The sequence below is a fragment of the Tasmannia lanceolata genome, unplaced genomic scaffold (genome assembly GCF_043159265.1).
Source record: "Tasmannia lanceolata isolate RefF3 unplaced genomic scaffold, GAP_Taslan_0.1 ptg000015l, whole genome shotgun sequence".
NCBI lineage: Eukaryota > Viridiplantae > Streptophyta > Magnoliopsida > Canellales > Winteraceae > Tasmannia > Tasmannia lanceolata.
The window spans coordinates 25,483,711-25,511,255 of NW_027518692.1; the positions used below are offsets into that span (position 1 = coordinate 25,483,711).

A 27,545-nucleotide genomic window follows, 5' to 3' on the forward strand; every position below is an offset into this window, starting at 1 on the left:
ATGCTAACTTGTGTAGGGTTGGCCTCAACCCGACCGGAGTTACACCCCTAAAATTTAATTGAGTGGTGCCATGGAGTTACGTCGTACTGGGATGGGTAGTGTTGCTATTATGGGAAAAGGGCAAAAAATCATGAGAAAGTTGTTATTGACCATCGTAGAAGGCATTTCTCAGGCAAGCTGTTGTATGATAGAGTAGCCACCTCAGATAATAAGACAAAATCTGTGGAAAAGTGAGCCTATGTGGCTGCTCTCTCATGCAACAGTCTGCCCGTGAAATATCTTATGCAATGGTCCCTAGCAAATCCCATCACGTATCAATTTAGTTTTCTACCCATTTTTTAAAATGGGTGTAAAATTTTGCACCCGTTTTACGTTGATACGTGCCTAGATGGGTCCCATTTAGAATGGAATAAATTATCTTATTATTTTAGAGAATAAGATAAGATCTTACTAGATCTGATATATTTATTTAAATGGGTGTAAAATTTTGCACCCGTTTTACGTTGATACGTGCCTAGATGGGTCCCATTTAGAATGGAATAAATTATCTTATTATTTTAGAGAATAAGATAAGATCTTACCAGATATGATATATTTATTTAAATGGGTGTAAAATTTTGCACCCGTTTTACGTTGATACGTGCCTAGATGGGTCCCATTTAGAATGGAATAAATTATCTTGTTATTTTAGAGAATAAGATCAGATCTTACTAGATCTGATATATTTAGTAGCTGGATAGATTATAATATTTATTTAGTTATTTATTTAGCAGTTGGAAAGATTATAATTTAGATAAGGATAATCTTTATTTAGTTATTTTTATATTTATCATAAGATATTTCTAGATCTTTCTATGTTTATCTTGGTGTACTTTATATAAGCACATGTTACTGTAATGGAAATCAACGAGTGAAGAAATTATTTTAGAATTGTGTCTTTTTGCACAAAGTTGGATTGATCCTTCCCTCGAAGTGGATAATGAGGTTGATCTTCCCTCTAAGAACATCAATCATGTTACGAATCGATTCGGGTACGTAACAATTGGTATCAGAGCGGTTGATCCTACGCCATGGCTATATTTTTAGAGATTTTGGATTTGATGTGTGAGGATTTTAAGAAGATCAAAACACTCATTTTGGAATTGAATGAATGGAATCGACAATTTGTGGAAGGCTTGAAAGGAATCGGCATGGCGATCAATAACTGTTGCATGATGAAAAAAAGAAGAAACAGAAAAAGATGAGAAAAGATGAATGGAGAAAGAAAGAAGATAGGAAAAAAATTGAAAAAGCTACAAAAGAAAGTCGTCCTTGATTTTCAGTTCATCCTATTTGTCGTCGGAAAATTTGTCATTCCTCTCAACCTTCGCAACATCATCAAGAAGGTCTTCATCTACGACCGTTCGTGTGTCAAAATCCCAATTGTTCCAAACAAGCACGATGATGTAGCTTTGACAAAAATCACGATCAAATTGATTTGAAAATGGAGCTTCATCAACACTTGGTAGCTAATCGCAAGACGAAGAGAAGAAAGGGAGTGAGAAGGAAAAGAAAAAGAAGAATGAAGAATTTTGAAAGGTTCGCAAATCTGTCACTGTTAGGATCACTTTCCTTTTTTTAGAAGATTTTAATTAAGCTAGATTTCCATATTGCACTATATTTCTATTTTCCTATTTCCTATTCTGCTAATCTATATTTCCTATTTTGCTATCCTTATTTTCTATAAGATGTAGATGCCGTATGGCTTTTTGAGCAAGAAATAAAATCACGTTTAGTGCTTGGCACGTTGGAGGTCGAGTTTCCTTGAATTAACTCATTGGAGGCCTGAGTTTCCTCGAATTAGCTCACTTTGTTCTCTCTTTTCCTCTCAATCTATCAATATTCTTCTTTATTTTCTATCTAATAGAACGGTGTTCTATCAAGTTGGTATCAAAGCACTTTCTTGGTGGATGCCTCTTACGTGTCTTCAAAAGAACGAGCTCGGTATTAGCAATTTGAAGGCTTATTCCATGGCTGCCGGGAACAAGAATGATTCGTCATCAGGAGAACAAGCCTTGGAAGCGAAGTTGGATGCGAAGATCGATTCGAGATTCCAAGCTTTCGAATCGAAGTTGGATGCAAAGATCGATTCAAGATTCCTAGCTTTTGAAGAGAAAATAATGAAGATGTTTAGAGAATTGGTCTCTCAAATTCCGAATCTTCCTCAAGTGATGACTACCCAAGATAGACCTGATCATGTGTCTGAATCTACTATTGTGCATAAGGATCAGTATGAATAAGGCGTTACAAACTTTCGTGATCGTCGAATCAATGAACGTGATAATCGAGGTGGCGAAACATATTTTGACAGAGATCAAAATTTCCACGGATTAAAATCGAGTTTCCGCGGTGGGATGGTAGCGATCCGATTGGATGGGTGTCTCGAGAGGAGCGATATTTTCGATTCCATCAGACGGCAGAGGATCTCAGGGTCGCAATCGCTTCTATCAATCTCGAGGGAGATGCTACTCAAAGGTATGATTGGTTTGAAGCAACTTGTCATGGAATTCTTACTTGGAAGGAATTCGTAGAAGGTCTATTAGTTCGTTTTGGCCCATCTGGGTACGAAGATGTCCATGGGGAGCTAGCAAAAATACAGCAAACAGCAACTATCTTAAAGTATCAAGGTCGTTTCGAACGACTCTCAAACCGAGCTAGAGATTGGTTGGAGCCACAACTGGTTGGGACGTTTGTCGCAGAACTCCGTCCAGACATTAAGCATGAAGTCAAGATGTATCGTCCTCGCACGATGACGGCGGCTATCTCTTATGCGCGATTGCAGGAGGAAAGACTAAATGAAGACAGTCGATGTTCGTATGATGACTTTACTGACCGACCCCCTGATCTTCTTCAAGAAGATCCCATTGAATCCACGGGTCGTAACATGCATGTGAAGCGATTGACGGAAGAGGAACTCAAGGACCGAACGACTAAGGGGCTATGTTGGCACTGTGATGAGAAGTGGCATAGGGTCATCATTGTAGACAAAAACAGTTGTTGATGATCGAGCCAGTTAGCTATTCCAACGATGATGATGAGGATAATCAACCTAGAGGACAATGTTGAAATTAAGGGCGGAGGAATGTTAGGACCACTTTCATTTTTTTAGAAGATTTTAATTAAGCTAGATTTCCATATTACACTATATTTCTATTTTCCTATTTCCTATTCTGCTAATCTATATTTCCTATTTTGCTATCCTTGTTTTCTATAAAATGTAGATGCTGTATGGCTTTTTGAGCAAGAAATAAAATCACGTTTAGTGCTTGGCACATTGGAGGTCGAGTTTCCTCGAATTAACTCATTGGAGGCCTGAGTTTCCTCGAATTAGCTCACTTTCTTCTCTCTTTTGCTCTCAATCTATCAATATTCTTATGTATTTTCTATCTAATAGAACGGTGTTCTATCAATTACCAACAAGCTAGTGCTTAATTTCCAACCTTGAGGAATTCCAAGAGGGGTGGAATGATACGTGCCGAGATGGGTCCCATTTAGAATGGAATAAATTACTTGTTATTTTAGAGAATAAGAGATCCGATATATTTAGTAGCTGGATAGATTATAATATTTATTTAATTATTTATTTAGTAGCGGATAGATTATAATATTTATTTAGTAGCTGGATAGGTTATAGTTTAGATTAGGATAATCTTTATTTAGTTATTTTTATATTTATCATAAGATCTTTCTAGATCTTTCTATGTTTATCTTGGAGTGCTTTATATAAGCACATGTTACTGTAGTGGAAACCAATGAGTGAAGAAATTATCTTAGAATTGTGTCTTTTTGCACAAAGGAGGATTGATTCTTCTCTCGAAGTGGATCAAGAGGCCGATCTTCCCTCTAAGAAGATCAATCACGTTACGAACCGATTCGGGTACGTAACATACGTTGATCTCCATTTCTTTTGATGTAAAATGGGCCGAAAATAAATTTTTTGCCTATTTTTCCGCTTAAAATGAGCATTAAAGTTGTTTTAATCCCATTTTAAGTGAAAGAAACAGAGCCCTAATAAAAGCACAACACTGCAATTTATACATACACTCCAATCTAAATTACACCCCGAAATAGAATTTTGATAATGTTGTGAACAATTTATACAGACAAAGGCAGTTCTCTATATAAATTGTTTATAGACAATCCATTTGATTGGTAGGCATAGCAACTGCAAAAATAATCGAATGCATTGAACTTGAACAATATAGTTTTCCTAGCCGAGTCTCAACCTATTGAGCTTATGGACAGTTCTCCAGCTTGACAAACACCAAGTCCAATCACAATTGTTCCTTCCCGTTCTCTTGCTCTCCTCCAAACCTCAAATTCAACAAAGTAACAAAACTGTGCAAAAGTCATCTTAATTCCATCCCTCCACACACCAAACCTCCATATCCATCTTATCAAAACTGTCCTTACAAATGTCTTTTTGTTATGTGCCTAGATGGGTCATACTTAGAGTGGAATAAATTAATTTGGTATTTTAAAGAATAAGACTGGATCTTATCTAATATATTTAGTAGTTAGTATGCTTTGAGATACTAATTTAGATTAGGTTTTATCATTTCTATGCTTATCTCCATCACTTTCTATGTTTATCATTAAGTGCTTTATATAAGCATATGTTACTACTTTTTTTAAAAAATGCAGAACATATCACTGTTAATAGAAATCAATGAAGAAATTATCCTAGAAATTATGTCTTTTGCACAAAGGACCGATTATTCCCTTGAAGTGGATCAAGAGGCTGATCTTCCCTCTAAGAAGATCAAATCTATGTTGCGAACCGATTCAGGTTCGTAACACTTTTGCTCCAATACTCTCAGACATGGGGACCAAAAAGCTGGGAATTGTTACACGAGGACTAACTGTTCGATTAAATGTCTCAGCAAAATCCTGTCTATTGGACCTCCCTGATTTCCGGTTATGCTCGTTTAGGGAGGGCTAATAAAGCTCTCAAAATCTTTCTTTGAATTTCGTGGAACGGCAACCATGGGCTGAATTTAGATTGGCAAGTGGTGTGGAATGGCAAGAATGCCTTGCACGGTTTTGAGTTAGCATGTCACTAAGCTTATAGGCTAATTTTCGAAAGCAATATCTTGATGGAAGCTTTTGCATATTTGGATATTTATATAGCCCAAGGGCCCTCTTCCCATACTCCTAACGAAAAATACACATACTCTCTCTCTCTCTCTCTCTCTCTCTCTCTCATTTTCGGTTTTGGAGAGCAAGTGCTCTTTTTCAAGTAGCATTCTCATCATTGGAAGGTCCAAAAAGAGGTTCTCAAATTCATGGGTATAAGAACTGCTTTTGAAGCTGCCTTTCTCTGTATAAATTGTAGAATTTCAGGCAAGATTCTACCAGCCCAAGAGCATTACCACTGGATCCTAGTGGTAGAATATTGAAGCTGAACTTTGACGGGAGCGGGAAAGGCTAACCGGGACGAGCCAGAATAGGGGATATGCTACGGGATCCTAGTGGTAGAATATTGGTGTCATTTTGGGGTCCAGCTGGTATTTGTGATGCAAACGAGGCAAATGCAAGAACAATACTTTGAGGGTTAAGATGGTATGCAAAAGTGGATCTTTTTTTTTTTTTGAAAAGATAACGAAATTTTACTCTAGTAACACGCCAATTACAGCAGGGGACAAAATGTCCCCCAAGCCAAAAAGCCAAAAACTTACGGTTAGCTCCCTATGACTAACCGATTAATACATTACGTCTTGGAAAAATTCAAAAATTATTCCCTAAATGTAATACATTATGCAAAAGCGGATCTTGTGTAGCTAATTGTAGAAAGACGCTTCGAACTTCTTGGCATGCGTAAGAAATGAAGCTAAAGGACCTTGGAAGATTGCTAATATAATCGCCGAAATCCGGGACACGGTATTCAAAATTGGTCCTCAATTCCAACACAAGAGAAGATCAATAAACGATCAAGCTGACAAATTGGCTAAGAAGGGGGTAGAAAAGGAAGGGGTGGAGATTACTACTTCATTCATACCTAAGGAAGTTCGGGGAAGGAAAGCTATTGGGTGCAGGTGACCAACAAAAAAAATAGTTTGCATTGCCGGAATGCAGTTTCTGCTCAGGCCTAGGTTGTTAGTGATTTTGCATTTTCAAAATCATGTATATTACATGTTTTAGTGTTTTGGAAAATGTTTTATCAAAAGCGTTTGGGAAAAAGAAAATGTTTTCTTGGAAATATTTGCTTTTACAAAAGGATGTAGAAGTGTAGTTGAAAAGATAGTCCCACATCGGATGAGAGAAAAGAAAGAGAAGGGCTTATAAAGCACTACCTTTTCTAACTCTTGTTGATTGCACATTGGGTTGAAAAGATAGTCCCACACCGTTCGCGCACACGCACGCGCGCGCGCGGCGTGGGCAATGGGCAATGGGCTATAGGGCGCATAGTGGCGCTTTTTTAGGCGCACTTTGCACCGTTGGATCTGCACCGTTGGATCAAGATGAAGGTGGACCGGTCGGATGGGTGGGTCAAATGGTTCGCAGGCCCATCAAGCCGAATGGTTCAGTTGGGTTGGGCTTCGGTTCGGGCCTAACGGTCGGCCCAACGGGCCCATGACTCCAACGGTCAAAGGGTGTGATCAAATGGGTTGTGTCCCTTCCCCCAACGGTCATGTGCCAAGGGGGTGCGATCCACACCATAGATGGTTGATCTAACGATGACTGGGTTGGAGAGAGGTTTTACTCAAACCAACAGTCACCTCTAGAATCGATCAGGACCATTCAAAATCAATGGGTGCGATCTAACGGTCAGATTTCAAACATTCTGAAAAGGTGCCCTGTAGAGGTGTTTTTCACACTGAAAAGTCACCAGATGGTCTATAAAAAATGTGCAAACTTCAGTCATTTAATATAGAAATCGAATTGGCAATTCTGACTGATTTTACACTCTCTTCTACACTCATACAAAAATCCCCAAGTATTTCTACATACTGTTTTTCTTTTGTTTACTGTTCTAGATACTGTTTTTCTGCAGAAACAGAATCTAGAGATTTCTCTAAGGCTTGAAATTTCGGAAGGGCATTTCGGGTTTGATTCCGCTAGTGCTACGCGTCATCAAACATTAGTAGGGCTTCCCTACTAGGCTTCATTGTATCTTGGAGGCAATTCGCGGATCCCCTTTGCACACTACTAGTGGGGGCGAATCTTGTCTTAAGGAAAGTGATATCACGCCTTGAAGCAACAAGTTTCTGTTTTCTATCATCAACAGTACCCTCAACAAATTTTCCAACATAGGTTGTTTCAGCCTGTGATATGGCTGAAATATTTTGCCATTAAGAATGATTCAGAGGGGAAGAATTGTAGTGGTCCTATTTAACAAGGTTCTGATGAAGAATTTACTCCTGACGTCGACGTCGGGGACATATCTAGTGCATGGGCGATTGATAATTGGTCTTCTCCACGAGATAATGCTTTTGCGTACAGCAGTGATTGGTGGGTATTCTCAAAATGGGAGATCCAAGCTTGGCATTGAGATATAACTACAAATGCATGAAGAATTGGAGCTACTTCCCAACGAATTCACTCTCTAATGTGATATCGGCTTGTGCAGAGCTCGACAAGTATGGTTTCACTACTTGTTTTAATGCTCTTGGAGGGTGCACTCATTGACATGTACGCTAGGAGCGAGAAGATGAAAGATGCTTGTCAAGTCTTTGAAAACATGGAAGAGAATGATGCGATATCTTGTTCTTTAATAGTTGCTGGTTTCTCTTATAATGGACAAGATCAAGAGGCACAGGATTTCAATTCTACCACAGACATGAACCTGTTACCTGTGTAACGTGTGCTCTTGTAGACATATATGCAAAGAGAGGGACTACTGAACATGGTTGAAAAAGCGAAATGAGGGCTACCCTAGGCCATTGAGTGCTCTACGTCGGGCCATTTGACATCATACGCTCTATTGTAATAGATTTAATGGAAAACTGACTATTGAAAATGCTCGTTGTGTATTTACTAAGATTTGCAGAAGAGGCTGGATAGTTTGGACAGCTATGATTGATGGGTATGGACAAAATGGGCAAGGAATATAAGCCGTAGAATTGCTTGAGAGGATCATAGAAGAGGGTGTTGGGCCGATCAGGGTAACCTTTGTGAGCATCTTCTATGGATGCAGTCATGCGGGTCTCATCAAAGAAGGCCTTCAATATTTCAGTCTCATGTCTACAGAGTACAGACTATGGGATCAATCCATTTCTTAACCATTGTGTATATTCAAGTCAGAGGAATTTATTTGAGTCCAAAATAAAATTCTGTAGGAAACTAGTCCCCTGATCTGGAGGACATTTCTTTGGGAATGTAGTGTTCACAAAAATTTTTAGCTGGGTATTTACGATTAGAATCACATTCTTCAATTGGAACCAGACACCGGAAGGAACTGGTTTATTAGGTCCTATATGATTTGAGGATTGATATGAGAAAGGTTGGAGATGTTCCAGAGAGATGATGTTCCTTGATGATGGGGATGGAGGGGAGGAGACGTTACTGTGTGTTACCACATTGAGAAACTAGCTGCTGGTTTTGGGCAGATAGCCACCCACCCTGGAACTGGCATTCGAATATTTAAGAAATTTATAGTGTCTCTTATGACTTCCACAATCCATCAAAACCATTTCTTTGATCTGTAACAGAACTACTATAGTGAGAGATGTTAGTAGGTTTCATGATTTCACAAGAGGGATGTGTTCTTGTAGAGATTATTGGTGATTATGAGAGAGAATTAGTATGTTACATCCTGCAGTTCTTATCTACTTCATGAACTTCATTGCTGTACATGAAGGCAAACACTAAGAAGAAACAGGGTTTCAATATACAATTACATACATCATCCATGCTCATTCCTTGTATTGAAAATCGCCAATCTGTAAATTTGACATTAGAGAATATCACATCGTTGTATTTAAAGAGTTTTTTGTTTTATATGTTCAATGTATATACTATTACTTAGAGGTAGTTTTATAAGAGAGAGTAGCTTCATATTGGAAGTTCCTTGTGCACAAGATATTGAATGATACTAGAGAGAAAGTAGCTTCATGTTGGGTGTTCCTTGTGCATCCTCCATCTAAGCTGAAATTTCCATCTTAAATCGTAGGGGTTGTTCAAGGCCACATGAGAGGGAAATGTTCAATTTGCTGAGCTTCCCCAATGGAGAGACTGGGAATCTGAGCATGGTGTTCTTGAAACCAAATGTGATAACGGGAGTTGTCGTTGGGGTGCCGGTGCTCATCTGATTACAAACAAGACCGAGAGAGATTTCTGGTTAACGAGGATACACACGGATTTTAGAATCCTGGTTTTAGTTTGAAAATAGTGTAAAAGAGGGTCATGATCAAGCTGCTGGTATGCTTTCCTGGCAGCGTTTCTTGGATTTTAAGTAAGAAAACCAGGTTTTAGAAATCTCTCCGGCATCGCATCCTGCGACTTCTAAAACTTGGAAACATGGGAGGATCGCCAGCTCTCTTGCTGTCGAAAAGAAGGGCTAGAAATCAGAAAACGACGGCTGCTCTCTTTCTTCTCTTGTCTCCCAGCTACAAATTTGTGGAAATCTAGGATTCTAAAATCTGCGTATCCAAACGGCCCCCTAATGTTTTTAAATTTTTTTTTTATTGCCTTGAAGTGAGAGTCAAATGGTTTAGAAATTGGAAATAAATTGGATTTTTTGGAAAAAATAAATAAATTGGGCTTGAATCCTTTTCCTTATCGATCTTTTGAACTAGAACCAGTTCGTTTGGATTTGATGCTCTCAAGTTAAATTTTTTCATATGTTTAGTAGAACATTACACATCTTTCCCCTACTAAAACTAATATTCATCTTATTCTATGATCTTCTCACAGTGACATGAGACATTAAATTCATAGAAACCTTCTAGTGGATATACCACTCTAGAATAAACCAGTTTCTACAATAATATTTCATTAGTGTTTGTCAAGCTGCAGTTGGTATAACCTCATAAAAATGACAGCTCGAGAATGGAATGATCACAATTATTCTGTGAGACCAAAATATAATATTGAATATGTCTTTCCAAAAGACTTAATAAAAAATTAATCATAATTAAATTGAGGGTCAGTGATAAATCGACTCCCCAAATGGATAAATCGACTGCCATGTGTCTATCTCTCTCCTCTTTCTCTCTCTAACCTAGAGGAGAGAAAGACACATGGGGAGTCGATTTATCACTCCCCTAAATTGAGGTAGTGAGTTGAAGCCCGATGACTAAATATTGATTAATAACATAGACCAAACATAGCTAACTGGGGATCCTAAGAACTAGGTTCAATGGAAATAAGTCGTTTGAGTGATTTGTTTTGCTCAGTGATTTTAGAGATTTAAATTTTGTATGCCAAGCCCAATGATTCATGCCCGATTTATAGTGACCAAACTGTCAAGATGCAATGCCAGCATAGTGGGACCCATCTAAGGACCTCAAAAAATAGTACAAACATTACACTGTAGAGTATGGGGCCCATGGGAGTGCTAAAATTGCAAATGGGATTGGAGAGAGGATTCCATCAAATTGACGGTTGAAGGAGATATCAAACAATTATTCCATGGGCAAGGAATAGCCTTTTTAAGGGTTCCTAATCCTTCTAAAAAGGGACTTTGACAGCTATTAAATAATAAAAGACGAGATGAGTTAGTGCAATTATCGAAACTTGGTGGTGCGAATATCAGAAGCCAAAATAAAATGTTGTTTGTCCTTTTTAGTAGGTTCATTAGTAGACATACATGAATAAAAAAATATGAAGTAATTTCATACATTAGCACCAATAAAGTCATTTCGCGGTCAATTTGTAGGAGGATGCCGGAATTTTTTTGGTTCTTGGGACTTTTGTGGAATTTCCACAGGAAACCCACGTTTGGTTGTTGGTTATATAGTGGGCCCAAAAGAATCCCACGAACCAAAATAACCCCGCACGAAAGCCAAAGCTGAAAAAATAAAATCCCAGGAACCAAAATAACCAAAGAAGAACTTTTTTCTTCCCAACAGTTCAAGCAACCAATCAAAGCGGATTTTTATTTTACCAGAATTTTTTTTTCCCACCATAGTCCGGTCATCCAAACATGGGATTTTTATTTTACCGGGATACTTCTAGGGAGTTTTTTTTCCCACTAATCTCCCAGGAAGATTTTTGTTCCACAAAAGTCCCAGGAACCAAAAAAATACCGGCAACCAAACGGAGGTGGCTGTTCTCTCCTGCAAAAGTGAGCTGCAAAACGGCTTTCCGCGTAATTTCCTAGCAAATCCCATGCAAAAGATGTTAAAGAGAGAGAGAGGTTTAACGGTTCCTTGACGGAAGAGAGAGCCGTGGCTGCTGAGAGAATCAAGGTTACTTGACGGAAGAGTGACGTGGCAGCTGATAACGTGACGTTATGGATGGCAGGCTTAACGCCGTCACCAACAATTTAGGTTTAAACTCGTATTGAGATTTCATATGGTGTAAGCCCTTATAGTCCCGTACTTCTCAAAAAGTACTGTACGGACCACATCACAGGATGATCCAGACCGTCCATGTGATGGGCCACAACGTAAATAGGTTGTTCCCTAGAAATCATTTCCATAGAATGATCCTAACCATCCGATCTATAGAGATTTCCATAATATGTAGTTCTTCTATAGATCGGAGGGTTGGGATCATCCCATAGAAATGATTTTTTGGGTACAACCTATTTACGTTGTGTTCCATCACATGGACGGTTTGGATCATCCCAGGATGTGGTAGCTTCCGGGTATGCTTGTGGGAAGCCAATCCGAAGGTCCATTCAAAATCCAACGGTTGTAATCATTTTGAGTTATTATATAATAGTAAGCGAAGGGGGAGAGAGAGAATGGGTTAAAAAGAGGATAAAGAAACGAAACAAGAGGAGAAAGAAGAGAACCAGGTTTAAAAGACAGAGGGAGGCGAGATTGATCTGCACACCAAGAAAGAAACAATAAGTCGAGAAAATCAATTTGGGTTTTCTTTATTTTCCATGAAAATTTCTCATTTCCCTTGAGAAAGATCCCATTTTGCTCTTTGTAAGTTACTTCCTTATGCATTTCTTGTTTTTTATCACTAAAATCTTGCTCCCCTTTGATGGTTTTTCAACAAACCCTTAAATTGCAGGATGTGATTGATTAGGGTTTTTTTTTTCCAACCACTCTAGATCTTGAGGTAAAAAAAGATCTTCTTGTTTGATTTTTTTTTTTTGGGTTTTGAGTGATTGGAGGTAATGGGTTTTATTTTTAATCAATAATCTCCCTTTTTTTCTTTTGTCTTCAAGCAGATATGGAGAAAGAAGGAAAGAATAAAAGGGAAACAGATTTTCTCTTACAGTGGGGGAATCGAAAGAGGCTCCGTTGCATTAAGATGAACGGCCAGGATCTCTCAGAAAAATCCGATCGTGTGGTCAGAAGAAGAACAACCTCTCGTACAGATCGAAAGGAAGCCCCTTCTCTTAATCCCAATCGCCTCAACAGGTGACAAAAAAAAAACCCTAATTGAGATTCTCCCTTTGAGTTTGATTATTATTTTTAGAACCCAAAAAACTCATTCTCTTGATTCTTTTTTCAGGAATTCTGATTCTGTAGCAACAAGCGAGAATCGGAAATCGGGGTCTTGTTCACCGGAGAAGGAAGATCGGTATTACTCGACGAGGGGATCGGGTTTGGAAGAAAGTGGAAAGATTTTTACGGATTTGGGATTTGAGAGAGGGTTTGTTTGGCCTAAGTTATTTGTTTCACTTTCAAGCAAAGAAAAAGAGGAGGATTTTATGTCTATGAAAGGTTGTAAACTTCCTCAGAGGCCAAAGAAGAGAGCCAAGTTTATCCAAAAAAGCGTACAAGTAACGAAAATCACTTTAATTTTAACTGGGTCTTTCTGATTTTGTTTGAATGTTTTTTTTTTTTTCCTTCTCTTGTTTTGAATTTCTTTAATTATTTGATTAATGGGTGTTTTTTTTTTGTTGGGTCTTTTGGGGTGTGTAGTTGGTTAGTCCTGGGACTTGGCTTTCAGATCTGTGTCATGAGCGATATGAAGTTAGGGAAAAGAAGAGTTCCAAGAAGGTAAATTAATTTGATTTTTACTAATGAATTTGATTTTTTTTATTTTTATAGTTGGGATATTTATTGGGTTCTTTTTCCTTTCTCCATTTGGTTATGTTTGGTAATGCAGAGACGGAGAGGTTTGAAAGCCATGGGTTGTACGGAAAGCGATTCAGAGTAGATGAGCCATAGACATGAAGAAAGAAGAGAGAAAGAGCATTAATTTTAGAGGGGAGGTTTGATTAAAAAAAAAAATACCAGTCTCTGTGTTACCTATTGTAAACTTTCCTCTCAGATGCCATGAAATAAAGGTTCTCTCTCTCTCTCTCTCTCATTGTTACTGCATGAATTTTTTTGTTTTATGCCTTGGACACTTCGCTCGACTACTATGAAAAAATTTTCCTTGAGAAGAAAATTTCATTGAAAAAATTTCTGCAGGAAAAAGAACACAGCTATATGGGTAGGATTGTTTTTATTTTTTTGAAGGTTTTTGTCTTTTTGATGAAAGAGTTACCAAATGCAAATGATTTTGGTGTTGTCACGTTAGACATTTGTTTTCTTTTCTCTCTCTCTGTCACTGCTGGCTCTCTTTCTTTTTCCAATGTTTATGCCCATCTCTATGTGATTAGAGGGTTATTGAATTCGTACGATTTTTATTGGATTGTTTGGGATATTTTGTATTCCCTTTGAAAGAGGCAGGAGCTGTTCGAATCCATCTCAACCAAGACTTGTGAATTATGTCCTCCTTTCCTGTGAAGGGTACGTTTCATGTTCATAAATTTGTAATAGTATTAATCTGAAGGGCTAAATTTCGTACACGATCGAGTAATGTTATCTACTCCAGCACTTCGCCCACATTGTTTGGATGATCCACAGCATTAATTTGATAGGGCCTAACAAAGACGGGTACGCCCAAAAAATCAGCTCCATAGGATCATCTTAACCCTTCCCTTCTATTACGCCACCGGGTGTACCTGTTGATCAAAAGAGGTGTAAATATCACTTCCCTTAAAAATGGACATATCTGATATTTGTGTAGGTTTATTATCATCCATTTTTAACCTACACAAACGGAAGGGTTGGGATGATCCGATGGAGCTAATTTTTTGGGTCACACTCAATCTATGCATGCCCCATTCAAATGAATGGTTTGATTATCTTTGACAAACCCCGGACACATATTGCATACTTTGACATGTATTAAGTTTTAAAATTAGATTTAGATTTATTATTTTGATAGATTACATGACATGTTTACTAAGGACTTTGGGAGTGGATGAGTCTGCCACATTAGCTGCTCGAGTTAAATTAGTGTAGGTGATTCATCATGTGACTGTGTTGTTATCTTAGTTGAGAGATGTGACTGTGTTGTTATCTTAGTTGAGAGTTGTGATTGATGAAGTTAAAGAGCCTTGATCTTTGCCTTGGATATGGAAAGGAATGTACCTAAGAGATGAGTCATCTTGGGGGTGACAAATATATTTCTAGGTGGTGAAAAATATCTTTCTAGGACATGTGCATAAAAGATCTGAAAATCCACAACCAAGACTTGTACCATAAGTACAGAAAGCATAGGACACATGCACAAGATACTCTGCTTTATAAGAGCGAAAACAGAGAAGTAAAAATAAGCCTTTGGATACATTGAATTATATGTATTTTATTTTTTATTTATCAAGAGAAAAAGGAATTAGGTTTTTCTATGGGCATTCAGGGTTTCTTCCAGGTCCGCCGTAGTAAAAGTAATTACCCCAATCACCATTATCACCAGTTTTCACGACATAGCAGTTGGAATGGTCTGTGAAAGTATCAATCCCTTTTGGGGCCCTTAGAGTATTGGACCCATCAACTATTTGAATGTTATTGAAGTAGCTTGATTTGCCATACCCTTCTTCAGGGAAATGGCCGCTACCCATCTCAGTAGTTGTGTGCTGTCCCCCTGATTCTAGGTTCACAATCTCTCCTCCCCACTCAATAATGCTAGCACTGTCTGCCAAGTAAGAGAACAGGAAGGAAGGCCAATAACCCAACAGATACTTATTCCCAAATAGCATCCACCAATTTCCTTCTTCTGGGTCCTGCCAAAAAACAACCAAGGAAATTGCCAAAAAGAACAGAAAAATACATAAATCAAAAGGGTATCAGATATTCTCCTCCTTTAAAGACTTTTCATGGTCTTTTTATTCTTTTTACTTATCTGGGTGATTTTACCTTCCAGACAAGGATATTGATATCATACTGGGGACCAAGATAGCCAGACAAAGGGAAGATGGTGGCCCCCATTGCTATTTCACTGCTGATTTGAACGAAACCTGAACAGAGGAGGTTGTAGCACCCAGTGGATTGATAAGCATCGCTCTGTAATTTCTCAAGCGGAAGAAGAAACAACCAAAGAGAAGCTCATATCAATAGGACAGACAAGAAGAGAATATGGAGTGGTATATTCAAATAACAAAATCATCGAAACCCATGTTATTGCAAACATTATCTTTCGGGCTTAAAACCATACAGGACAAGGAACTACAAGAGCGTTAGAAAGGAAGAAATCAACAGAACACTGTCATTTGGGAGAGTAGTGTTCAAGTATAAGTGATTGTATAACACAAACTCTTTGGCCCTGTTTGTTTAAGATTATGACAACCGATTGTGAGTGCCAAACTGATTATTGGACTCAAATTTAAACTTAGTTTTCAATTCAATAATCAGTTTGGCACTCACAATCGGTTGTTATAATCTTAAATGAACAGGGACGTAATAGCTTACGCTTTTGGAGTAATTGGTTGTTTTACATGGTATCAGAGCTATTGCCTCACGTAGGTCTTGGGATTAAAACCAACAACTCCTTGATATTTATAAATCCACATGTAGAGCCAACCCAAAAGAGGGGCCACATGTGTACGGCCAACCCAAAAAAAGAGGGGGTCAAATGTGAGGGGGAGTGTTGGAAGTATAAATGATTAAATAACACCAACTCTAACATCTTAAGCTTTTGGAGTAATTGGTTGTTTCACAATTAGCACTTACTGATAAGTGCAAAAATCATCCCATGGGTGGGAAAGGAAGGAAGAAGAAATTTTAACTTACAGTCCAGTATGTGAAAAGCCTTGTGTTGCTATCTCCATACAGTTCTGGCAAGACCTATTTTTAAGTTGGAAAAAGAGGAGTAAAGATTAGAAATGAAATGAAAGGCAAAGATGGGTTTTCTTCTCATCAATTTTCTTCTGTAATACCTGCCAACCAGCTTCAATGCTGTTGAGATCTACACCAAAGGAACCGGCCATGATCCAAATCTGAGACACACTGAACTCATTGCGCTGTTGAACTTTTGGTTGCCAGACATTCATGGTTGTGTTTGCTCCATAGTACTTATCCCCTTTCACATAAGCAATTGCATGCTACTCCAAAGATAAAAACCAGAAAACCCAGTATGGATTAAGGAAAAGATTTGTTGAAGTACAAATGATTAAATAACACCAACTATAACAGCTTATGCTTTTGGAGTAAGTGGTTGCTTCACATGGTATCAGAGCTATTCCCTCACCGCGGATACAAAACCCAACAACTCCTTGGCATTAAAAACCAACGTTGTCAACCCAAAAGAAGGGCCACATGAGTGCAGAGGGGGAGGTTGAAGTATAAATGATTAAATAACACCAACTCCATCCGCTTAAGCTTTTGGAGTAACAGGACATGATACCAGAGCTATTGCCTCACGACAGGTCCTAGGTTCAGATTCAAAAATTGTACAACTCCCTGGCATTAAAATTCCAGGTGTATGGTTAACCCAAAAAAAGGGCCACATGTGAGGGAGTGTTGAAGTATAAATGATTAAATAACACCAGCTATAAAAACTTAAATCTTAAGCTTTTGAAGTAGATGAAATTGTTTTTGAGCTCGAGCTAAGAAACTCATGTGAGCCCACATTTTTGGGGTGATCCAAAACATTTTTGGGCTAATCCAAAGCATTCATTTGAAAGGCCCTTACATGGATAAGGTGCACAAAAAATCAAGTCCATAGGATCATCCTAACCCTTCCATTTGTGGGGGGGGAAATGGGCAGATATGTGGAGAAACAGTATATGTCCATTTCCCCCTCTAATTTTGGATGAGTTAAGATGATCCTATGGACCTAATTTTTGGTACACACCCTATCCAAAGATCACCCCGAAAATGTGGGCCCACATGAGTTTTTGACGCTCAAGCTCAAATAAGCTATCTGAGCTCTAACTCAGAAACAGTTTACTCAGTAATTAGTTGTTTCACATAGTATCAGACCTATTGCCTCACGGCAGGCTCTGGGTTCAAAATTCTACAACTCCTTGGTATTAAAATTCACATGTACGGTCAACCAAAAAGATGGGCTTCATGTGCCATGGCTAACCCAAAAAAGATGGGTCACCACATGTGCCACATGTAGGGCCAACCCCGAAAAGAGGGGTCACAGGTGAGGGGGGGCTATTGAAGTATAAATGATTAAATAACGGCAACTAATAGCTTAAGATTTAGGAGTAATTGGTTGTTTCACATGCTATTATCATAGTCATTGGCTCGCGACAGTCCTAAGTTCAAAACCCAACAGCCCCTTGTTATTAAAAATCCACGGTCAACCCAAAAGAGGGACCACATGTGCTACGTGGGGTCCAATACAAAAAGTGGGCCACACTTGATGGGGGATTGTTTAAGTACAAGTGATTAAATAACACCAACTCTAACAGCTTAAGCTTTTGTTTGTTTGACAAAGATAACAAGAGGAAATGAAAGGGAAGCAGCAGAAATCGGGCATTTTAGATAGGTTTTGTTTTACCTCATGACCATTTTGATCAGGGCCTACAGACCTAGGTTGAGAGATGTTTCTATGCTTCTTCCTTCCATATCTTTTGACTGAGCTTGCTCTTAGAATATCATCTTCCATTGTTCTTCTTATGGGTATGGTGTTTTCAGGACACCTCCCATTAAGATGCCATAGCTGAGAAATAGAATTGGATTTTTCACTAGGGCTTGAAGCAACTTTACTTTCAACAAAAAGCCCTAGAGGGTAAAAAGTAGGCCGTAGCTGAAAAAAAGATAGAAGTTCAACAAAAAAAAACTTCGAAAAAACACTAACCATCGAGACTATAAAAGAGAGCCCAGAAACAAGAAATTTGAAACCAGTTTGGGAAGCAAACCTGAATTGTGTGATTCTTGAGATATGGGTGATCAAAAGCAGGTTGTTGAGAGATATGAACGCAGTCTATTACATCCCCATCTTTGCTCTGTATTTCCACCAATAAAGATTAAAAAGAGAAGCTTTTACTTTTTCACTACTAAAAAAAAAGAGAAATGATATCAGCACAACCATATTTTGATATTTTCACAAACCATCTTGTCTTTTAGTATTTAAAGAGCTGTGTTATTACCTTTCCCAAAAAGCTCTCACAAGCCAATTGAAATATGGTTGTGCTGATAACACTTCCTAAAAATACTAGGAGAGAGAGAGAGAGAGAGACCCACTTATGAAAGCAGGACCCACCAAAAAAACAGAAGATGAAGAAGAATAAAAACCCATTGAGAGAGAGAGAGAGAGAGAGAGGCCAAAAAGGGTTCTTTCTGAGCAGAAAAAAAAGAAAGAAAAAGAAACTCACAAGAAAAGAAAAAAAGAATTCTTTTTGAAAAGTAAAACACAAACAAAAGAGAGAGAGATTCTTCGAAAATACAGAAATACCCACAGCTGAAACTGAAAGCCTATAACACAAATTCTATCAAGAGAAAACCCAGTTCACAAAAAGACAAAAAACACAGAAAATAGAGAAAAAAATCCCCGGAAATTAAAAAAAAAAACTCAACAGTAAATAAAGAAGGAAAAAAAAATTAGAAAAACCAGCAACCTTAATGCTCTTCACAGCTGGTTTATTCAATCGTTTCAGATGCTTCCGAACATCCTTGGGAAACTCCTTGGCACACGATAAGCCGATCATCAATGCGAGGAAGACTATCATAAGCCTCCTCCACCTGCTAACATGCTCCCCCATGGTTAACGATAAGACCATCCACCCAAACTCAACAAGTTGTAACCCTTTTAAAGGCCTCAGAGTCTCTGTTAGGGAAGAGTCTTCTTCTTCACAATGGCGGTGGTGGTGACCAAAAACTACTTGTCTTTTTTCTGTGTTTCTTTTTTTAATCTTTTCTATAATTAGGAAAGGGTAAAAAAGGTAGAGAAATGAATAATAATAGGAAACGAATCGATTCATTGGCTGTCTGTTGCTGAGTTCATGAAAGACCCTCTTCCAACGTGTAATTTTCTTCCCACTTTTAACCTCTTTCATTTTTTTTTTAATTGGCAAAAGTAACCTTCGTCAATTGTGACATTCCATTTTTGTAAAGTTTCTATAAATGCACCTCCTGTTTTGTATAAGACACCCCTCTTCCTTTTACTTTATCATCCCTTGCTCTCCCATTTCATTGCTTTGAAGGTGATGTTTACTAAGGACAAGGATAGCGTGATTTCATGGATCCAAAAAGATCCTAATTGTTTATGAACAAGATTTGGGCATGGCAGTTGGATCCCTATGAGTCCATTGGACGCATATTCTAAGATCTGAAATTATTTCAATTAGTAACCTAGACTATACCTACAAAATCTGATGGGCGTCCCAGATCCAAATGCAGGGTGCTAATGTACAAATTTAACCTTTACACTAAGCCGTGGTTTCAAATTTCGGTTTCGGAATGCATTTTGGTCCCCACCGAAACTGAAATTTTGTTTGAAATCTATCGAAATCAATTAAAAAGAGATTTTATCTCATACGAAAATATTAAAAAATAACAAAATTGAGATTTTTCGGTGAAATGAGTTATGCTAGGGAAACCGAGAGTAGTACCTAAAAGGGGACCCAACAAATTGTTTCCCGCCACAACATCACTAGGTCTCCGTATCATATTCCTTTCGGATATATAGAATTTCGATTTCGGTTTTGACCCAAATCGGAAATTTTAGATTTCGGTCAAAATTTAAAACCATGCGCCTAGGTACAGACTGTAAGACCTGGGCACTCCAATGGACCTTCCAATTTCAAAGAGACCCTGACGCAGACTTAAAAAAAGTAAAATTCAAATAGCACTACGAAATGCATCCAAATAATAAGGGACTTGAATGGATCATGACCAAGACATAGGACGTCATGAGGGACAAGATCAAGGGACCCACCAAAATGAGCGGTTCTGATCTTGTCAATGTATGGGCTCAAAGTCACGAGCGGACCCACCAAGAGGAACGGTTCTATGTGATTCTAACTAGAAAAAAGTTGTAAGTTTGTAATTTAATGACGGGTGATGATAAATTCGCATCCCTGAAGGATAATTCGCCCCTCTTGTAATGTTATTTGAGGTTAAAAAAGCTTTAAAATCTGCCACAATTCACGTTAGTAGGTTTCTTGTTACGATGATCCAAATCGTCCAGTTGTTGGGCCAAAATGTAAATAAGTTGTGCCCCAAAAATCATTTCCATAGGATGATCCTAACCCTCCGATCTATAGAAGATTCTGTATATGATTTTTGGGGCAGTACCTCTATAGATCAGAAGGTTAGGATTTCCTATGGAAATGATTTTGGGGACAAGCTATTTACGTTGTGGCCCAACAAATGGACAGATTGGATCCCCATATGGAGTGGGCTGTACCGTACTTTTTAAACTTCATGTGTTTGCACGGCCATCCATCATATAATTTCTCCATGCAAGCATGTATAAAGACCACCATTTTGCACCTAATAATGTTTAAATATGTCAGGGCCCAACATTTTAAACCCATCAGTGGCCCCACTATCTCCACATATATCTATGCCTAGGGTGGAGTGCACCATTTTACACCATGTTTTGATAGGGTAAGTCCAACCATCTCCACCGAAATGTATGGATAGGGCAGGGCCCATTATTTAACACCATTTTGATAGGATGGGTCCAACCAAGTGACCAACTCCCCCCCAAATCCATGCATAGGGTGATTAAACCATGTTTAAATAGGGTGGGTCCCACCAACTCTACTCAACTCCATGTATCGGGTGAGGCCCACCATTTACCATTTTGCACCTCATGTTTTTGGATGGGTTGGAGGCTTGGAGCACAATATTCTGTACCCATGCATAGGATGGGCCAAGAATGCTAGTCATTACATACCCTACACTTCTGTTGTACACGACAGAAAGAACATTGGATATCATTTTCCAAGTAAATCCACTTATTCCTCTATGTAAACCACTTCGGCCCTGTCCGTTTCAGATTGTGAAAACTGACAATCGGTTTGGGGCCACAATCGGTTGTCAGCATCTCATAAAAGAACAGGGCCGAAGTGTGTAAGTGGGGAAACCCCTCATTTCTCTGTGTAACTGACATTTGGGATGCACATGGGCACCATCCTAAGTGATAACCTCAACTAACAAGGACAGTAAGTAAATTGCTAATGGCAATGTCAACTAATAAGTTGGAGCTCACTGGGTTTGGTGAAAAATATCAGACTTCAATGAAGAGCTGGCTAGTTCAAACCCTGGGAAAAAAACATAAGAATTAATGAGGAAAAGTTCTGTTTTAAGTTTTAACAATATCCTCGAGTAAGAAAATCAAGAGACAGTCTGGAACTTTGACCAACTCCAAAACTCCCAAGATATCCATCTCACACCAAGCAGATGACATAAACAAAAGCCCATAACAGCTAAAGTGAGGTCTATACTGCAGGCAAAACCACTCTGTGGATGCCACATAAACAAAGAACACTGTAGTCAAAATCGATAGTTCTATAGCTAATCACAGTAGATAACAAATACCATAGAAACCATAGGAGACTCAAACTACATGGGAATTGTTGATTTGTGTATACATCTTGGTGTCTCATTTTGAATTCCCTCTAAATCCCTTTGGAATCCTTTTAAAGTCGGTGATGTAGAAAGGGCAATATCTTCTTCAAGTGGTCAAATAACACTTACTCTCTCTGGCCTAACCATCCAATCATGTCAGACTACAAGATTCTGGGATCCATGTGGATAAGTTTGAATGACTACAAGTCTACAACTGGGATTACTTTAAAAAGGAAGGGTTGTCACTCACAAGTATCACTCGAACGACTGAAAGCAGGCCTACAGGAGAAATGGAAGTTTGAGACTGGAACATAAGAATGAAAAGTGTCACTCTTCTTGATAAATGGTTGTAGAAGTTTCAGAAAGAACATATTTCTCTGAACATTAATGTTGAAAAGTATGGGAGTAGGATAGTGGTATGTAATTAGAGGTAGAGGGCTTAGGTACTTGGCGATCCATGTGAATAATAGTAGAAAGGAGGTTGTCATTGGGGACTGGAGGGTACTCTTACAGGTTTAGAAGCAAGACAGTATGGAACTTAAATTTTTAAAAGAAAGAATGAGATTAATTGCCTAGTCAATTTTCTGCATAGGTTTGGTGGAAGTATATGCCTCTACTTTTGGTATAGAAAATGAGTTCTATTATGGGATATTCAAGGCTTCTATTCTTATCGAATACGGGCTGTAGGTAAACCATCATTTTAAGCCAAGGTGGGAAGGGCCGGAAGGCTCTACTCCTTCCTAGTTTTCATTGGATGACTGCTATGTATATTTACAATTAGCCTAAAAGTAGGAAGATCTGCCTTATAAAAATGTTAACAATGTGTAGGAAAGTAGAGGAGATGATTGATCTCTTTTCCATCTATTGCTCAATAGTTTAAAGGGTGTAGTTTCTTTCTGTATCTGCTTGGTGTAAGTTGGCTATGGTTCAAAGGGTGTGGAGATTTCAGGGGTTTGATCACAGTAAACCCCTGAAATCATTTTCAAGACTCAGCTTGGAAGGACAGAAACTACTCTCTTTTTCAGGGACTGAAGGAGTATGTGATGCAAATGAGGCAGCAGGAGCTATGTTGTGGGATCTGAGATGGTTTGCATCTAACGGCCCGGGACCACTCATAATCGAAGGCAATCCGTCCAACGTTATTGAATGGGCGAGCAGCAAAGCAATTGGTCCATTGACACTAGCTAGCAGCATTGATGAAATTAGAGATTTGGTGGAGCAAATAGTGCTTAAATTTCAGCATATGAAGTGGTCGGCAAATGAAGACATGAATAGGTTAGTCAAAGGAGGAGCGGGCAAGGAGGATAAGATAAATCATACAAGGTAGCAGCTGAGGTCATTTCAGTGGATATTATGGGCGTATCATCTTGGGTCGAGAGAAGTAAAGAGGTGTTGGAAGGATTGGGACCATCTCGCTTTGAGAGAGCAATGCTACTGCTAAATTGCAGTCATGGGGCCATATGCAAGCAAGGGAACTACTGATTGGTCTTATATCTTCCATAGAAACTAGGGGGCAGGCTTTGGGTAGTAAACCAGTAAGAATATAATGTTTTACAAGTATGACTCCCTTGTGTAAAAGTATACAACATTTTCTACAATTCCAATATGGAGAGATTGTGTAGAAGTGTGATGCTTTAGTTTTATGGGTCAGGGGATATTTTGCCTGGGTTTCTTTGTATCTCTGTGTTGCAGACTTGCAGATAAAAAAGACCTAATAAGCTAATACATGCATCATGCACTAGATAAGAGAGTGGGCAACAACATACAAAGTGTAGAGTTGGCAATAGGTAGAAATTTGATTTTGGGTAGATAAGTGGTGCGGTGAGAACCCTTTGTTATCAAACTATCCTATTCTTTTCAATGTGAGTTCTGAGAAACATCTATCGTGGCTGATTGCCTGTACAGGTAAAATGAGAAAGTGAATTGGACCCATACTTGGCCTCAATGGCAAAACATCTGTCATCCCCAAATTTCTATAGTCAATTTTGAGGAAAGCCTTATTCATATATTTTAGTCATTTAATCCCAAGGCCCCCTCCTTTAAATGCTCATCCCATTTGACCAAATAAATGTTATTCCCTACTATTCTCTGTCATTCCACAGTAAGTTCCTTTGAAGTTGTTCTAGTTCATTGACCATCAAGCAATGAAAAATGACATGTAAGAAATGAGAAGGCCACCATTTAGAAAAAAGAGAGAGAGAATGCCAGCCAAAACAACCTTAACAAGAGTAATTCTATCTCCAAAAGACAACAAGGTTTTTCCAATGGGATAATCTCTTCTCCACTCTCTCAATAACATGGCATCAAAGGCACGTAGAGGGCCTATCAATGCATAAGGGAAAGCCTAAATAAGAGTTGGGCATTTTTCAGTTATGGAGCCTTGAAATTCCAATGATAGGCCCAAGTGGCAACCTAAAAGGAGATTAGGTTTATAAAAATAAAATTTACCTTTTGAAATTTTAACCTAAAATATTTAAACTCTCCAATGAAGGATTAAGAGATAAAACAATTTAAACAAGTGAGTTAAATCTAAAGTGCAATGCAAATATAAAGCAGGAGACAAGAAAGAGAGCACCCGAGATTTAAAGTGGTTCGGTCCTCCCATGCTGTTTTCCTTGATCTAAGTGTTTGAAATGCTTGATTCTTCAATACATGCACTTTAAACATCAAACACGTTAGAAATACAACACATTTCAACTTGTGTTTGGAATCATCAAAACATAGAAGATTGCCAAGGTGAGAACCATTGGTCTTACAAGCCTAAAGAGATAGCAAACTCTTCAACCTTGTTTATCCTCCAAAGTCCAAACAGACTCCCATGACTACAGATTTGGCAATGTTTGCGTTGGCCAGAAATTGCTTCATAACATCTAAGGACCACCTTCAAATTCTTAATTTTACAAGGATCTGGACAGCTAAAAAGCGTAGTATCGTCCACTTATTGAAGGAGGGAGACAAAACTCTTGAAAGAAAGTGAGACAAAAACCATCTGAGCCTGGAGCATGTTTTCTCTTTAAGTAGAAACAATCCCGCCTTAACTTCTTCCTTAGAAAACAGAGATTCCAGCCCATCATTTTCCCTAGGGTCAAGCTGATCAAAATCTATATCTTCGGGGTGGGAAAAACTGAACCCTCAAAGGAGTATGAGGAGCTTTAAAAATTCACAGTCTCATTAATAATAGTAGCCTTGTTGTCGCACATAGATCCTTCTATCATTGGAGACGAGATTCTATTGCTCCTTCTCTCACTTGCTATACCATGAAAATATGTCGTATTTTTATATCCCTGGCTGGATATCTATTTCCATAAGATTTTGTCTTGCAAGATGATATAGTTGAACTCTTCTTTAAGGTTTGTCTTCTCAAGATTCCCCGCGATCAAAGATTGTACCCTCATCCTCAGCTATCTCTAGCTCCTTAATAATCTTGAGAATTTCACATTTTCTAACTCCCTTCCTGTAGTAGAGCTCGCAATGCCAAGCTCTCAGCTTCTCCTTCACATATTGAAGTTTGTGGCCTATTTTGGCATCTGCCAAACCTAAAACCGGGGCTTTTTTAATCTTCCCACCAAGTTTGGAACAAATTCCTTCAAACTCGGCTCCTCAAGCCAAGCAAGCTCAAGGCGAACGAGGGTGGGATTCCACGACTCCATTCTAGCATCCAAGATAATTGGGCAAGAAATAGGTATATGAGTATAAATGCCATAATCCTTGGCAATGTACTTCAACCCCAAGCATTCACTAAAGGTGAATCACCTAATTGATGAGCGAAATCCAACAAAGAAACATCTAATAAGCTAATTTAGGCAGAAGCACACATCAAATCCCAAATTTTTTTATCACATTTCTAGGGTTAATTAAACAAACTCAAAGACCCATCCACGAAGAAGATGATTTAATTACAAGCCCTCAAAGTGCGCCCTCGTTTATAAACAGAAATCTGAGTCATTGTCAAGAAAATGACAAGTACATACATTACAACATTTATCTGTAGCAAATGACGGATTTCACAAATTTCTACACAACACCATCATGTAGAAAATTTATTCAAAACAACAAATCAATCTAGACAGAACAAAATATCTAATTTAATTCATCAAAAAAGAAGTAATCGACCCAGAATAAATTCAAAGACTAAAATACAAAAACCCCAAACAATAAGAAAAACCCAGAAACATAGCTACATATCTTTCCATATTTACATAACAACAAGATCAAAAGAGAAAGAAACAAAGAAGAAAAAGTAGAGAGAAATACTATACAGAAAAGGGTTCTTTCAGTCGGAATGGGAATCATATGATTCGGAGTAGGAATCGGAGGATGAAGAGGAGGATGAATCAAGGTAGTAGTAATTTGGGGCAGGGAAGCAGAAAGAGGACCATAAGAAGAGAGCGAATCTTCGAAATTGCTCAAATGGAAGACAACATATGAGATCCAAAACCTGTTCACTGCTTAGACGTTGGGGATTAAAAGCTATGTATTGGCTGAAATTTGCCGATAGGGTTGCAACCATTACCACTAGAGAACTGTTCAAAACCATCTTCTTCTTCTATTCTCTCTCTCTGTTTCTTTGGATTTGCAATGGGAAAGGGCAAAAAAGAGGGATGGGATGGGATGGGTGTTTATTTTTAAATAACTGAAGTCAATTGGTGTTGTGGTTGCTGTTATGGGCCTGGGCTCACTAGACCATGGTGGACTCTTTACAATGGATGCTTAAAAAGAAAACAGATTTGTCAATGATTTACTCCTTATTCCTTCTTTTCCTAAATGCTAATGGGCAAAAATTAGGGGTGCAACTCAAATCGGGTTGGGTTGAAGCCAGCAGTAACATAACCCGAAACTCTAAACCGTCAACCCGAACATGACCTGACCCGATCCGACTCTCAACCCGATGAAGGCTAACCCGACCCAGCCCAAAAATAATAATATCTCAATCCGAACTCTCACCAATTTCCCAATTCGGGTCGGGTCAACCCGGTTATGGTGATATCTTTCCCCTTTAGGTTTTTAGTTTTGAAAAAGAGAAAAATGGTAAAAAAAATTAAAAATGTCAGGTTAACCCAACACCTCAACCCGAACCCAAACACCACTTGACTCGGGTTCGTCTTCGTCAACATGAACCTAACCCGACTCAAACACAACCCAACCTGTGATTTTTTCAGGTTGAACCCAACCCGAGTTGCACCCTAGCAAAAATATGGAAATCGTAAATTCGCCCCCTTTTCTTCCCCAGGCTACCCCTTTGTGGTTTAAAAGAGCAGTCATAAAAACACTAGATGAGGTGGCCCAGGGAGGGAAATGGGGGGAATCTATCACTCCCCGAATATATTGATCGGACTATGATATTATAAGGTCGGTTTGTTTTCCACACCATTATCCATTGATCCCGCGAAAGGCTATCATTTGGGCGGTTTAGATCATCTGATTATGGGCCCACATGCCAGTACGCAGCTTGAGATAGCGGTGGTTATTCGGTTATAACCGAACCGAAATAACCGAAACCGAACTGATTAAAAATTCGGTTATAACCGAATAGTGGGAGAAAGAGAGGGAAAAAAGCAAAATCTTGGTTTCGATCGGAAGGCTAGGATCATCCAATCAAAATGATTTTTTGAGCACAACCTAATTAAGTTGTGATCA

General features: G+C 38.6%; 2 protein-coding genes across 5 annotated transcripts; one reads left to right on the top strand and one right to left on the bottom strand.

Annotated features, from left to right (window-relative positions):
* Window positions 1-11,873: 11,873 nt before the first annotated feature.
* Window positions 11,874-13,633, top strand: LOC143845711 (uncharacterized). Of its 2 annotated transcripts, XM_077354119.1 has the most exons (6): window positions 11,874-12,080; window positions 12,169-12,216; window positions 12,329-12,521; window positions 12,616-12,886; window positions 13,029-13,106; window positions 13,216-13,633. In XM_077354119.1, exons 3-6 carry the CDS (start codon window positions 12,331-12,333, stop codon window positions 13,264-13,266), a joined length of 591 nt encoding a protein of 196 aa, XP_077210234.1. In that variant the 5' UTR covers window positions 11,874-12,080; window positions 12,169-12,216; window positions 12,329-12,330; the 3' UTR covers window positions 13,267-13,633. The 2 variants fall into 2 exon arrangements, with proteins under 2 accessions (XP_077210234.1, XP_077210235.1); XM_077354120.1 differs by lacking the exon at window positions 12,169-12,216.
* A 1,031-nt stretch (window positions 13,634-14,664) lies between these two features.
* Window positions 14,665-19,190, bottom strand: LOC143845710 (protein neprosin-like). 3 transcript variants are annotated; one of them, XM_077354117.1, is made up of 7 exons: window positions 18,950-19,189; window positions 18,251-18,337; window positions 17,890-18,051; window positions 16,316-16,480; window positions 16,170-16,223; window positions 15,297-15,443; window positions 14,665-15,163 (listed from the first exon to the last, which is right to left on the bottom strand). In XM_077354117.1, exons 1-7 carry the CDS (start codon window positions 19,109-19,111, stop codon window positions 14,786-14,788), a joined length of 1,155 nt encoding a protein of 384 aa, XP_077210232.1. In that variant the 5' UTR covers window positions 19,112-19,189; the 3' UTR covers window positions 14,665-14,785. The 3 variants fall into 3 exon arrangements, with proteins under 3 accessions (XP_077210232.1, XP_077210231.1, XP_077210233.1); XM_077354116.1 differs by having other exon boundaries at window positions 17,890-18,138; window positions 18,950-19,188; XM_077354118.1 differs by lacking the exon at window positions 17,890-18,051 and having other exon boundaries at window positions 18,950-19,190.
* Between the last annotated feature and the right edge of the window lie 8,355 nt (window positions 19,191-27,545).

What these genes read in the sequence shown, in the direction of transcription:
- LOC143845711 (XM_077354119.1), top strand. Translation starts at nt 12,331, where the DNA reads ATGGAGAAAGAAGGAAAGAATAAAAGGGAAACAGATTTTCTCTTACAG. An exon ending in AATCCCAATCGCCTCAACAG is followed by an intron (nt 12,522 to 12,615) that starts GTGACAAAAAAA and finishes TTCTTTTTTCAG; the next exon opens with GAATTCTGATTCTGTAGCAA. An exon ending in AAAAGAAGAGTTCCAAGAAG is followed by an intron (nt 13,107 to 13,215) that starts GTAAATTAATTT and finishes TTGGTAATGCAG; the next exon opens with AGACGGAGAGGTTTGAAAGC.
- LOC143845710 (XM_077354116.1), bottom strand. Translation starts at nt 19,111, where the DNA reads ATGGTCTTATCGTTAACCATGGGGGAGCATGTTAGCAGGTGGAGGAGG. An exon ending in CAGCTGTGAAGAGCATTAAG is followed by an intron (nt 18,338 to 18,949) that starts GTTGCTGGTTTT and finishes GTGGAAATACAG; the next exon opens with AGCAAAGATGGGGATGTAAT. An exon ending in CTGATCAAAATGGTCATGAG is followed by an intron (nt 16,481 to 17,889) that starts GTAAAACAAAAC and finishes TCTTTGGAGTAG; the next exon opens with CATGCAATTGCTTATGTGAA.